Here is a 13,710-nt window from a genome sequence, read left to right on the forward strand (position 1 = left end):
GGTCAAGGTTGAAGTCCTGTCCTCGCCTTACATAATCCTAAGCGCCCTTGGAACCCAGGCCTGGGGCCTGGGCCTGCCCCTGTTGCCATGACAGCGGTTCCGGCCCCCCAACGCTGGAGCTCAGGGACTCTGATTGGCTGGAGGGCGGGCTCTTTCTCGAGATGGGTCCGCCGCCGCCATTGTGCAGCGCTCCTCACAGCGGAGGGTTCCGGCTGTGGCCAGTACCTCGGCGTCTACGCGTCGCCCGGCAGGTCCGGGGCTCCGGTCCGTGCCGGTGCAGGCGCCGGCATGTGGCTGTGGGAGGACCAGGGCGGCCTCCTGGGCCCCTTCTCCTTCGTGCTGGTGCTGCTGCTGGTGGTGACGCGCAGCCCCTTCAACGCCTGCGTGCTCACCGGCAGCCTCTACATCCTGCTGCGGTTCTTCAGCTTCGAGCCGGTGCCGTCCCGCCGGGCCCTGCAGGTGCTCAAGCCCCGTGACCGCGTGTCCGCCATCGCCCATCGTGGCGGCAGCCACGACGCGCCCGAGAACACGCTGGCGGCCATCCGGCAGGTGAACCCCCTGCGCGCCTCGGGCCTGCTCCGCCTCTGGCATCTCCTTCGCATCCCGGCTTCCCATCCCTCCCCACTTAAGCTATTTCTAAAATTCCCCGAGTATGTGCCAGACGCTGGGATGGCAGCCGGGCAAGACACCTTGACAGGTCTTTCATCTGGGTTGGTAGAGATAGCATATGAGGCTACTTTAGGGTGGGGCAGTGCATTATGTAGCAGAAGTAGTTTTCTATAAACTAGATATTTGTGAACTGGAATTAATTACAAGGTTGGAATCAGTGGGAAGTGTTCTAGGAGGCTGATGGCAAGTGCAAAAGTCCTGTGATGAGGCTTATCATGGAGTGGCAAGGTAACAACACAACAGGGTTATATGTGGTGCTGGCCTCGAGGAGCAGAACAAAGTCTAGTGTGTGGATGAGTGAATATGAACCAGGTCAAATGGGTTCTAGTCAGTAAATGAGCTGTCTCTGTCTGTGTCTGTCCGTCTGTCTCCCTCCCTCCCTCCTTCCCTCCCTCCCTCTCTCCCTCCAGGGTTTTCCTGTAGTCCTGGCTGTCCCTGGAACTCACCAGGCTGGCCTGAATTCAGATCCACCTGCCTATGGTGGGGTTAAAGTGCTGGGACTGAAGACATCCACCATTACCCAGCAAGATATTCTAGATCACCCTTATCGCAGGGTGGATTTCTGTCCTCTATACTACTTGGATATTATCTTTATGGCCTCTTTCCAAATACATCTTCATCATAGTCAACAACCCTAGCAGCCAGACTCCTGTCAATATTTGCCTCCCTTATCCACAAGGCACCCGGGAGAATTTTAACAGCCCTTTGCCCTTGGAAGCCTTCTGTTTTCAGATTAATGTCAGCTTGCATGCCAACAGCATTTCAGTGGATTATGCACTTCTGTGTGCTATGGTCAGCCTTCATACATGTTGGCCTTGCATCTGTGGATTTAATTGTAGATTTAAAAAAATAGCATGAAAGAAGCGTGTGGAGTGACATCAAACCTTAACTGCTTACAGCTAGCTTGTTTTAGATGGAAGAATGGCTGAGAGTTGACTTGAGGGGTACAGGAGGGCATTCCTGGGACATACGCAAATGCTACAGCTTTTATTCCTTTTTGTTTGTTTGCTTTGGTTTGCTTTGTGGTGTTTTGTTTTTTAACAGTAACCAGCTTTATTAAAGATACTTTTCATAAACAATCATGGTATTTCAGGCAGGACATGGGCAGACAATCAACGATATACAAGAACTTCCAAATTCCCTTCTTGTATAGACTACCAAAATCAGAAAGCCACTACAAAACCCAATGAAGTCTTCATTCAATGCTTTGAAAATGGGGAGTAGCTTAGAGTGACGGTTGACATTTCACATTAAGGATGTTGTTTAACAACTTTTCACAAGCCAACCCTGACTTTCAGGAAATGAACATGGCAGAATTATCAATCTGAAGATCCACAATCTTTTATAAAAGGAACCAGTGCTCTTCTGAGAACACTCAATGAAGTCACTGCAAAGTCCACATGGCCCAATAGACTGGAAAACCAATTCTGGGGGCCTAATAGGTCTCGGCCTTAAGGGAATTCAATCTATGTTGTTGGCACGGGGGAAGAGCATATAAAAATGAATTTAGAGTTTCCCCAGACCACAAGGCATTTTGTGCCTTGGTGGCTACCTATGTCAAGACCAGGATGTCCCTCCTGGGAGCCAACAGGAGCTTTTCAAAATTATCAAGGAAAGAGGTTTTCTGTCCTCAATCCAGCTTGGGAGATACTTTGTTAGTAACATATCCTTCCCCCCCAACAGTGAAGTGTTCTGTGTGCTAACAGTATAGCTTAAAAAAAAAAAAGTAAAACAAAATTCTGCATTTTTATAAAACTTGATAAAAAATAGTATTCAAACTGTACAGTCACCAGAAGTACAGTTATCAGAAATGCACACACGTCACTTGGCAGTCACTTGGCATCTCAGGCACCTTCCACTTCCTGTGCCTGGTCTGTTTTGGCATCTCCATTTTCTGCAGGATTATTCACATCTTTGGCAGGGTCGGCTTTCCTCTTCTTCCCCTTGGATACCTTATCTCCTGTCTTTGTAGGGGCCTTTTTAGGCTCAGGCTCTGGCTTTGGAGGAGCAGGTTTAGCAGACAACCTTGCAGATCTTCTCTGTGGCTCGTCCTTCACCCTGGCTTTGTCCCCTTTAGCATCCCTTCAGCCTTTATTTTGAGCATGTTGGCCACGGGACGTAGGCGTTCAACAGGCAGGTTTGGTCTGTCAGGGGTCATCCTGGATGCTTCTTCCTTGTTTTGTTTTTCTGTGGCAGCGTTTCAGTAGCCTTGACTGACCTGGAACTGGCTATGTGCCTCCCCAGATCTAGGATTAAAGGCATACACCATCGTATTTGACCTTTAGGACGGTTGTACATCTGGTCTTCCCATTACTTTGAGACCTAGACTAGGCGGGAGAAACTGTGACTCCAAGACAACACAGCTCCTTCCAGAATAAGGCCTCTGACTGGATGACATGACGCTCTCTAGCAAATATTAAAATATTTTCCGGGATATTTGAATGTGGGCTATTTTCTTTGTCCAGCTTAAGTAACTTGCCTATTATTCCAACACTCTGCCCTTTAGCTGTAACAGAGAAAATCAGAGCAAGTAGAGAAACCCTCATCTCAGCCCTAACCTCAGTTTCCCCATGTAATTGTAAAGTGAAAAGGACAGTGACATCTATGAAGTAGGAGCTGGAGAGACAGAGGCTGATCTGTACACACCAGAGCCTAGTGACTCCATGTGGGGGCTATTTCCCTGGAATCTAAGGATGGCTTGATGTCCTCCGGAATAAAGGTGAAAGAATTAAATCTATGAGAAAGACAGTAGGAGGCAACTTTGAGTTAGCAGAAGGCACACGTATTTGCATTGTCAGAAGAAGAGAAGCACACAATAGTCATTAGCTTCGCTTCTGCTTACCTTTATGTAAATTGCCTTAAAGAGTACTCAAAGTTAACTGAGCACACCGAGTGTTCCTGAGTATTTGTTGACGCTGGGATTTGGCCAAGACTATGTTTGCCTGCATGTCAGTCACATTAAATGAATGAGGAAGCTTCACATGTGAGATGTGAATATACTTGTGTCATCCTGTTGTGACATACGGAAGTAGGGCGGAATTCTCTGTACGATGAACACATGGTAGGGAAAATGACAACGTCTCTAGCATTGCACCAGATGGTTCCTGGCCTGAAGAGGAAGCGGAATGTGGCAGTTCAGCCGGCTGGACTGGCAGGTCATGTGGACCATCTTTAGTTGCCAAATGCACACTGCAGGGGACAAGGTTGTGACCTCCCTCTTGACTTGAAATCAGGATTTCCATCAGATTTGGGTTTTGTTCTGTCCTCTGCTTCCCTTTATACATTTGCAGCTCAAAATTTGTATTCTTAGACTTTCTACTAGATACAAACCTGTTCTGACTGAAGACTGACAAGTCTCTGGGAGGAAATATGCTAGTTACACAAAGAAAACTAGTTAAATGTGAAATGATTTGATCAAAACAAAAACCAAAAACAGCTGGGTGGCGCACACCACCTCTGGCTTCCACAGAGACCTGCACTGATGTGCACATACCCCCATACAGACACACATACTAATTAAAATCATTTTTAAAAATATTTTTTTAAAAGATACACTATTAAAAATACTGGCAAAGTCAACTCTGCCCACAGTACACTCCATCTGGACAGAGGATGGCTTTAAATATAAAAAGTCTAGCCGGGTGTGGTGGTGCAGGTCTTTATTCTAGCACTTAGGAGGCTGAGGCAGGTGGCTTCTGTGCATTTGAAACAAACCTAGTTGTACATAGCAAGTTCCAGCCCAGCCAGGGCCATGTAGGGAAACCCTGTCTGAGGAAATTATTTTGTGTCCTTCCTTCTCTTAAAAACAAAGCAAGCAAACAAACAAAAACCCTCTGGTTGCAATTAGAAAAAAAGAAATCTAAGCTCCCTTGCTCTCTTCTGCCTTTCTGTCTGTCTTTTTGCACTATTTTTTTGTTGTGCCCACCAATGACCGCCCTCCCAGCCCCTGACTTTCTTCCCCCTTTTTCAGGGCCCTGCTCTCTCTGTTCCCATCACCCAGTGTTTGTCTAGGCTTCATGTACTTGAACATCCAGCTCCAAATTCCTCCCAGGCAGCGGACTTACTCTCTTACCTAATGAGTGCAGGCAGAAGCCGGGCCTCCAGAAGGCTAATGCAGCTGTTCACTGGTGTTCACTGATTAGTTGGGTTCTGCTGGTCAGTCTGCTTGCCACTGGCCTCCCATTGGCCAGCTCTCATTGTGTTTACCAGGTGGCCATTGCAGCTGGAGGTGTCACATTCGTAGATGCCAACATCCAACCTAACACACACACGAGCACACACAGACATGCACATGTGCACAGAATCAGCAGCACTTATTGTGAGCACAGGAGGAAGCTGAACATAGAGTCTAGAATGAGTCTACTCCAACTGTAAGAAAGGGAGTAGGCTTGGGTAGCAGTAAGAATTTTTTCTCCCTCATTGTCTCCTTCCTGCCTGAGGCCTTTGCCTTGTATTTGCTGTTTCTCCTGCATGGACGAGCCCTCCCTTGGGTATCTCCCTGTTAGAGCCAAGGACAGCAAACTGTGTGTGGTCCTCTGCTCTCAGAGACTATTTTCTGAATAGCCTTTGTAGGGTTTGTGGATTTGTTTTTGTTTGTTTGTTTATTTTTGATTTGGTTTGGTTTTAATAAATTGTTTAAATGACAATAGGTAGATAGGTATAGTGGTACGTCTGTAATCACAGCTCTCAGGAGGCTGAGGCAGGAGGATTGTGAGTTCAAGACCATTTTAAACTATATGGTGAGATCCTGCCTCTAAAAACCAATGGCCGAGGGAATAAGTCAGTGATAGTATGTGCAAGATGTGGGACTGGATCCCCAGCATAATAACAGAGAGAGAAAGGGAAGGGGGAGGCAGAAGGGGGGAAGGGAGAGACAGAGAGAGACAGAGAACACAAAAGTTAGTGGTTAGTGCTCTTGTTAAAATACTGTCTCACTGTATGTTTGTGTTGTGACCAAATAACCCTAGCAAAGAAAAGTACAATTAAACATCTAGTATGTCTAGAAATAAGGATTCTGTTTGTGTTATAGAGAAAGAAATTTGTGGTGTACACTGAGTTGTGATTTTGTGTTATAAAACATAACCCATGTTGATGTGTGGTATATTTCAACTTTAACTTAAGAAGATTGTAATCTTTAACATATGAGCCATCGTCACCGGTGTAGATGGAAGCTTTGTTAGAGTGATGATCACTGAGCTTGCCTGTCCTGTCATAATAGCTGGTGAGGAATGACAGCTCTGAGCTGGGTACCAAGTTCCTCACAGGCATGATTTCCATGTCCTCACAACTCTGTGAGCACCATAGAAATCCCATGTTAGTGAAAAAGTTAAGGCTAGAATGCCTAGAAACCCAACCTAGATGACATAGCCAGAGATGGAGTTAGGATTGAAGGGGTTCATGGTCACATGAGTGACAACACTAAAAGAATATATAAATATGTAACCATAGCATGTGGGTGGAGGGATATTAAAGTAAGAAAACCTCCATCTTAAAGATGACTGGTAAATCAATCTAACTCACTACCTTTGAAATTCATGCTTAAAGGGACAGAGTACACAACCATGGTGAATCTGCCTTTCTAATGCTTAAAGGCTCACAGTGTGCATAACCATGGTGACTTCGTGGAGTGCTTACTGCACAACCAGTACTGCATGTCCTTCATGGATACTTCACTGTGTGCTGAGTACATAAAGCCTGTAAGGGAGCAACAGGGAGTGTCACCCGTGCAGCCTCGAGGTGGCTAGTCCTTCTGCAGTAGAGCCATTAATATAAAGCCATTAATAGTCAAGTCCCAGTGGCTGAGAGTGCAGCCACTGCAACATCCCAGCTTGTATGCTGCTAGGCAAATTTCTGAATCATTGTCTCAGTCTCTTCGTTTGAACAATGGGATATTAGTATTGCTTGCTTAGTAGTGTTTGTTATAAGAATCAGATGAGCCCGTACATTTAAAGCACAGCAACTGCTGGGTGAGGTGGCACATCCAAGGCAGAGGCAGGTAGATCTTTGTGGTTCGAGGCCAGCCTGGTCTACATAGTGAGTTCCAGGACAGCCAAGGCTATAAAGACTCTAAAAAATAAAAAATAAATAAAAATATAAACCCAGTAATTCCTGGAAACTAGAAAAGGCTAATAAATAGTAACTATTATAACTATCATCGTCGTCATTTTTTTTTCTTTTTTTTGGTTTTTCGAGACAGGGTTTCTCTGTGTAGCCCTGGCTGTCCTGGAACTCACTCTGTAGACCAGGCTAGCCTCGAACTCAGAAATCCACCTGCCTCTGCCTCCCAAGTGCTGGGATTAAAGGTGTGCGCTACCACTGCCCAGACTGCTGAGATTTTATTATTTATTTTTCTTGCATACAAGACAGAGGTACTCCACCACTGAGCTGCAGTGGGGGCCTAAGCTATTTTTACATAAATTCTAATGTACTTTATTAAGCTTACCAGCTTCTTGTAGCACCACAGCCAGGGCTACCTACATGATCAAACAGCTGACTTCTATACGCAGTCTTGGTGTGTCTCAGAGAGGATGAGGTTAAACCAACGGAATCCTGATCGGTTTTGTTTATACCAGAAGTTTGAAATGGCTGAGTAACAGGAAACATAGAGGAGTCACCAGCTTGTCCAAGTCAGCAAAGTGTAGAGTCTGTCTACTGATCAAAGCCACCATGGCCAGAAAACACTTGGTGTCAGAAGTCTCCTCCGTCTTCTGCTATGGTGGTGTGAAGAGCAGGACCAAATCTTTTCAAGGACTTGAGAAGTGTGAGGTTGAGGCAGCATTAACACCCATTGCGGGGAGGGTGGACAAGTTTATCTGGAGAGTGGCCTGGAAGAGGAAAGGGACAGAAATCTGTTAAGGACAGCTGTCCACTTCAGCAGCCACGTTGCTTTTCTTTCATGTTTAGATATAAAATGGTATCTGTAGCTGTTGACATTAATATTGTTGATGTTTTTGTTAAGGCAGCTAAGAATGGAGCAACAGGTGTGGAGCTGGACATCGAGTTTACCTCTGATGGAGTTCCTGTCTTGATGCACGATAACACAGTAGATAGGACAACAGACGGGTCTGGCCGGCTATGTGATCTGACATTCGAACAAGTTAGGAAACTTAACCCTGCAGCAAATCACAGGCTCAGGTGAGTCACTGGCATCATCATTGCACACGTCCTTCACCACCACGGGTGGTTACAGGTAGGCACTGGCACCTTCTAAGTATGTCTGTTCCAGGAGAGTTTTTCATTTCAACTTATTCCTAAGTAGTAAGCACACACCAGCAACAACAGAAGCACTGTGTGTACATTTTACCATTTGCATTGCGGGGTATCTGGCCACTGCAGTGTTCTCAGGACAGTACTGCCTATGTTCTAGGCTTTAACTGAAACTTACTCTCTGCCATCCTTTATATTGCAATCAAAGGCTTAAAGCAATGGCTTCCCAGTGCCCTTGCTTCAGATACACCAACTCATTTGTTAAGCTGGTCAAATGATGATTCCACCGTTAACCAACTTACTAGATCTTGCAACAAACTTATGAGGAGTCAAAGAATGTAAGGAGTAGAAGAATCCTAGTAAACTCCAAAGTAGCACTGTCCCATCAACAGCAATATTCTGCTCCTGCGCGGGCCAGCACAAAGGCTGTTAAAATCTTGGCGTGATTTGCACAACTGAAGAGCCAACTTCTTTACTTACGTGGAGATAAATATTTACACTTAAAAATCATAGGTAGCTACCATGTAATTACATTAATTTTGCTAACATAAAAATCTGGAAAAGTTAAATGACCTACTCAAGAAAGACTCAAGAATAAGTTCATAGAACCAAGATTAGAGTCTTGATATTCCAGTTTTAGTTAAAAAACTATGAACCTACCATACTGTTTCTGGTTGTCCTTCATGTCTCTTAACCCTGTAAAACTGGAAAATGTGTTTATATGTCTAACTAGCATGATGTCTTCTAATGGCGTTAAACTTAAATCATCTGTGTATGTGTGTACGGCTGCACATACACACACATGCACAAATAGATAGTCAGAGCTAGCTTTATAAGATGTTCCAGAAGGTTCTCTGATAAATCCAATGCTCTGTTCTGAATACTCTGGAAGATAAGTAGTCCACACCAATCATTGCTTTTGACTCAGCATGTCTGATTCTGAGTCCCTGAACCCTCCCTTTCTTCCACTGACCGCTGTCCACACCCTGAGGATTAAAACACCAGGTGATATGCTTTGAAATAGGTCTGTTTAGATCTCACTCCTATCCATTTTTATTGAATTGTTTTATTGATTTACTTATTTATTTACTTGTTTGTTTGTTTTTTAATGTGTATGGGTGTTTGGCCTGCGTGTATGTCTCTTATCACATGTATGCCTGGTGCCCACAGAGGACAGACAGTTGTGAGCTGCTATTTAGGTAGTGGGACTCAATCTTGAGTCCTCTGGAAGAACAGTCAGTGCTCCTTATCTCTGAGCCATCTTCTCCAGCCTCTGTCTTCTTTGATAATAAAGAGCTGTGCTCGTTTTGTTTAGTGCCATGTCCATTCCATGGTCAGTGGTCAGTGCTCCTTGAGTGTTGATTGTCTGACCCAGTGATGGAGGTCTAACCCTCTGTGAAACGATTCAGACCTAAAAGAATTAAAGTCAGCAAGGCCAACTGTACTGGATCCTGGAAAGAATATTACTAACCTGAAACTCCAGAGCCCACTTATGAAATTGCTCTTCCTGGTGTCAGACACACTTCATTACTCTTCTGTGTTCAAGGGGCAGCTGGCTTTAATATTACAACACATAGCCATTAGGAGGATGTCAGGTTCAGGGCTCCAAGACAGCTGGCCACCAAGCCTAACAACCTGAGCTATCAGAACCCACGGGGTGATGGGAGGAGAGAACCAATTTCCAGAAGTTTTTCTCTGACCTCCACATATGTGCCATGCATATGTGCCCCCCCTTAAATAAAAAATAATAATAATAAAAGCCAAGTATGATGGCTCATGCCTTTAGGAGGCAGAGGCAGGCAGATCTCTGTGAGTTCAAGGCCAGCCTAGTTTACAAAGTAAGTTTCAGAACAGCCAGAGCTGTTACACAGAAAACTCCTGTCTTGAGAAAAATGAAATAAATTAATGAATTAATGTAATTTTTTTTTTTAAGATGTCAGGCTTAAAAGTTTACACAGCAAAAAATGCTCAGGGTCGGTATCACCATTCGGAATCTCCAAAAAAGGAAAAGCATAGTATTAGAGTACTATCTTAATGTCTTTCACATAACTACTTAAATTTTTTTGAGAGTGTTTGTGTTTTGCGTGCAGTGTTTGTGTACCATATTTGTGCAGTGCTTAAAGAGTCCAGAAGAGGGTAGCAGATCCTCTAGAACTGGAGGTACAGACAGTTGTGAGCTGCTGTGTGGTTGTTGGGAGCAAGAATCAAGTTGGGGTCCACTGGAAAGGTAGCCAGAGCTGTTAACCACTGAGCCATCTCTGCAGCCTCAAATAAGTACTCTTGATTCTACAATTAAACAGATAGCCTCTCCATGATTGACTCCAGATGAAGTGCTTGACTTATTTTAGAACCACCTTTCAGGGAAGATAGGCATCTTAGCACAGCTAGTTAGGTGTGGTGCCTTGTGCCTGTAATCCCGATACTTGACAAGAGGGTCAGAAATTCCAGCCAGCCTGGGCTACATAGTGAGACTATGTCTCAGCAAAACACAATAAGGTTGGGAGTATGTGTGCATGGGTGTGAGGGGGATGGCAACAGTCTTAGGGCGCCATCTCTCTCCATGGAGTGGACGTCGGCACAGATGATAGGAGGAATTGCCCTAAGATGTAAAGTATCCATATGACAGTCTTAGGTTGAAATGGACACAAATTAAACCATGTAGAGTGAACTTTCATTATGAGAAGAAGGCTGATATGTTGGCACTTAAGCTTCATTTTCTTTAGCAGAATATATATTCTTTTAGACCAGTGGTTCTCAACCTTCCTAATGTGGTGACCTTTTAATACAGTTCCTCATGTTGTGGTGACCCCAGCCACAAATTATCCTCACTGTTACTTCATAACTGTAATTTTGCTAGTTATGAACCATAATGTACATACCTGTTTTCCAGTGGTCTTGGGCCCCTGTGACTCCCAAAAGGGTCACCACCCACAGGCGGAGAACCTCTGTTTTAGACAGACACCTGCATAGCAGTGAGAACTAATAAATAGACTTGTTTTCTCTACAAAAGGAGAAATTAGCTTAAAATCAAGTCCCTGAGTTCCTCAGAGGTGATTGCAGTCTGCCCTTTGATGAGCAGGTTACTAATACGTTGCCACTTCTGTGGAAATGCCATCATTTCCATGGGTTTTATTGTTTGTGCTGTGCTTTGGTTCAGATACCATAGCAAACCATAGCAAAAAAAAAAAAAAAAAAAAAATGTGGCTGTGGTTGAAGAAAGAAAGCATTCTTGGCCTTTGTTTGGGAGACATTTGTAAAATGTCCACTCCAGTAACCCTTGCTCTTTTCCTCTCTGCTGTGAGCCATTCCTTTCTCCTCTTGCAGAAATGAGTTCCCGGATGAAAGAATCCCCACCCTGAAGGAAGCTGTCACAGAGTGCCTCCGCTATAACCTCACCATTTTCTTCGATGTCAAAGGCCATGCAGATATGGTACAGTGTACTCCATGGACTTTGCTATTTTAAAAAGATGTCTTATGTAAGGCTAATCATTTTTAAAACTAACCATATATTTTCTTATTTATTCTTTTTCCTTATTTTTATGACTTATACTATACTTAATGGAAGTTAAAATGCAGTTTACATTTTTAAGTTTTGGAAATATTTTTCTTTTACAGAGCCTTTTAGCAAGATTTTAACTGTGAATAGTTAATATATTAATAATAATAGTTAATATAGTTAATAGTGAAGATTTTAACTCTGTGAATCTCTATTGTACAGGCTTCTGCTGCTCTAAAGAATATATACACGGAATTTCCACAGCTGTACAATAACAGTATGGTCTGCTCATTCTTGCCGGAAGTCATCTATAAAGTAAGTTAGACCTTTCTATGTGTGTTACATTGCATTAGTTGCTGGAAATAATATCTGGGCTCTGTGAGATGCCCATTGTCACATTGAACTGAATGCAGCCACAGTCAAGAGCTCTTGCTTTAAGAGCAGGGAAGTCTCCCGGGACACTCTCCTACTGATGTTTAATGTGCACAGCCCTCTTCTGAGAGCTTCTCTTAGCCAGGCACTTGACAGGCTCCTTGTGTTGGTAAACATGGTGAGTCCACACCCTACTTCCCAAAAAGTAACAGTAAAGCATGCCTTAAAAATCAACTCTTAGAGGGGAGGAGGAGTGGGTTGAGGAACTGTGGGAGGGCGGAACAGGAGAGGGTTAATGACTAGACACATATCCCAACACTTAGAAGACCAAGGCAGGAGGATTTGAGTTTGAGATCTGCCTGGGCTGTATAATGAAACCTGTCTCAATCAACAAAACCCCTCTTACAGTGTTTCAGAAGCACATAAGAATGGTTGTTACTACGTGAGTCCCCATTAGCCATGATCTTGCTTGTTTCTCCCTGCCCCATTAGTCTTCCCCAAAAAAGGCCTTGTTTAGTTTAAGATCATCAAAGATCAGAAAAAACAGAAATTTTCATGTCTCAGAAGTTCCATGAATGCTTTTAATTTTTTTCAAATAAAAATTTGGTATTATATTTTTAAAAAATGTTCATTTGTATCAATACCCAAATAAGGTATTCATTTTCAATCTTAAAATCTGCAATTTTGCTTCCCTCCCTCTCTCCCTTTCTGCCTCTCTATTGCTCTGTCCCCCCCCCTTTCCCTATATTGGATAAACAGATGTTTTATGTGTCTGAAAGTGCATGTGTGTGCGTGCATGCGTGTGTGTTGCTAGTCTCTCATGCATGCTAGCCAAGCTCTCTGCCACTGGCCTATGTTTCGAGGTCTGAAATGATATTTTTGCATTCACCCATGTCTGGTGATTGTACACTTAAAAGTGATTTTACAGACTGTTCCTCGCTTTGTTTCCTGTAAAGTGGTGAAGTATACTAGAGCCCATGCCGTTAGGGTTGATGCCCTTACAGGGCCGTGTCCTAATGGAGTGAATACCCAACAGGAGGCAAACTTCATCTCCTGGGCTCTTGCAGCTTTTCTTGTGGGTTCCTGGTGTTCATTGGCCAGATCTGTCAGTTTTCTAGGAAGTTATGAAATGTTAATATTTTATTCAGAATCTACAATTCATCTATAAATAAGACACCTCTTGATCTATCATTTAGTTCCCCTATAGAAAGAGTAATTACTTAAATCTTTCTCTTTACTAGTTTCCAAAATAATAAGTTCTTCTGTGGCATCAGGCTCAACAGAGTATACATTAAAAATGTTTACGGCAGGACAGTACATGCCAGTACAGACCCTCACAGGGTGATGGTCTTGGGGCTTACAGACATGTGGAATCAGCCTTCTCAGGCTTATTTGACCACAGAGGCCTTTAGAGTATGTGATGCTCTCCCGTGGAGCTGAGAGCACAACCTGAGGTACCTCCCCCAAGCTGCCCCTTCCTGCTCTGCCCTCTCTCCAGTCTCCTTACAACCCCTTGTCTTTCCCTATCCCCTCCCTTCCCTTCCCCTCCCTTCCTCTCCCCTCCCTTCTTCTCCCTTTCCCTCCCCTCCCTTCTCCTCCCTCCCCTCCCCACCCTCCCCTCCCCTCCCCACAGCTCTGCAGTCCTGCCATAAACAGGGTTGAAATTAACCAGCATCTCTTGAAATGATCCTGGCTCTATCCTCATTGAGTTCTGCCATTTAATTAATTAAAAGCTTATCTTCATAGTGTTACTAAAGTGTGGCTTTGAAAGTAGGGCATGGTGCACATCTGTAACCTCCACCTTTCAGGAGCCCGAGGCAGGAGCCTTGGTGTGATTGGCCAGTTGAACTACAGAAGACCCTGTTTCCAGAAACCTAGACAAACAAATACAGCCAGCTTGACCCTGTGGTTGGCTCTCTCTCTCTCTCTCTCTCTCTCTCTCTCTCTCTCTCTCTCTCTCTCTCTCT

The 13,710-nt window shown here is 44.1% G+C and overlaps 1 protein-coding gene across 2 annotated transcripts in view; it reads left to right on the forward strand.

The window, feature by feature from the left end:
* Positions 1–202: 202 nt before the first annotated feature.
* Positions 203–13,710, forward strand: part of Gde1 (glycerophosphodiester phosphodiesterase 1) — a 17,407-nt gene continuing 3,899 nt past the window's right edge. Inside the window, exons 1-4 of one of the 2 annotated variants that reach the window (XM_028778243.1) lie at positions 203–549; positions 7,628–7,803; positions 11,200–11,305; positions 11,594–11,686. In XM_028778243.1, the coding sequence (XP_028634076.1) occupies positions 289–549; positions 7,628–7,803; positions 11,200–11,305; positions 11,594–11,686 (636 nt within the window). In that variant the 5' untranslated portion in view covers positions 203–288. The remainder of the gene's footprint in view (positions 550–7,627; positions 7,804–11,199; positions 11,306–11,593; positions 11,687–13,710) is intronic. The other variant, XM_028778244.1, reaches the window with a different exon arrangement.

Source organism: Grammomys surdaster, unplaced genomic scaffold (genome assembly GCF_004785775.1).
Source record: "Grammomys surdaster isolate TR1022 unplaced genomic scaffold, NIH_TR_1.0 330, whole genome shotgun sequence".
In the NCBI taxonomy this organism is placed as follows: Eukaryota; Metazoa; Chordata; class Mammalia; order Rodentia; family Muridae; genus Grammomys; species Grammomys surdaster.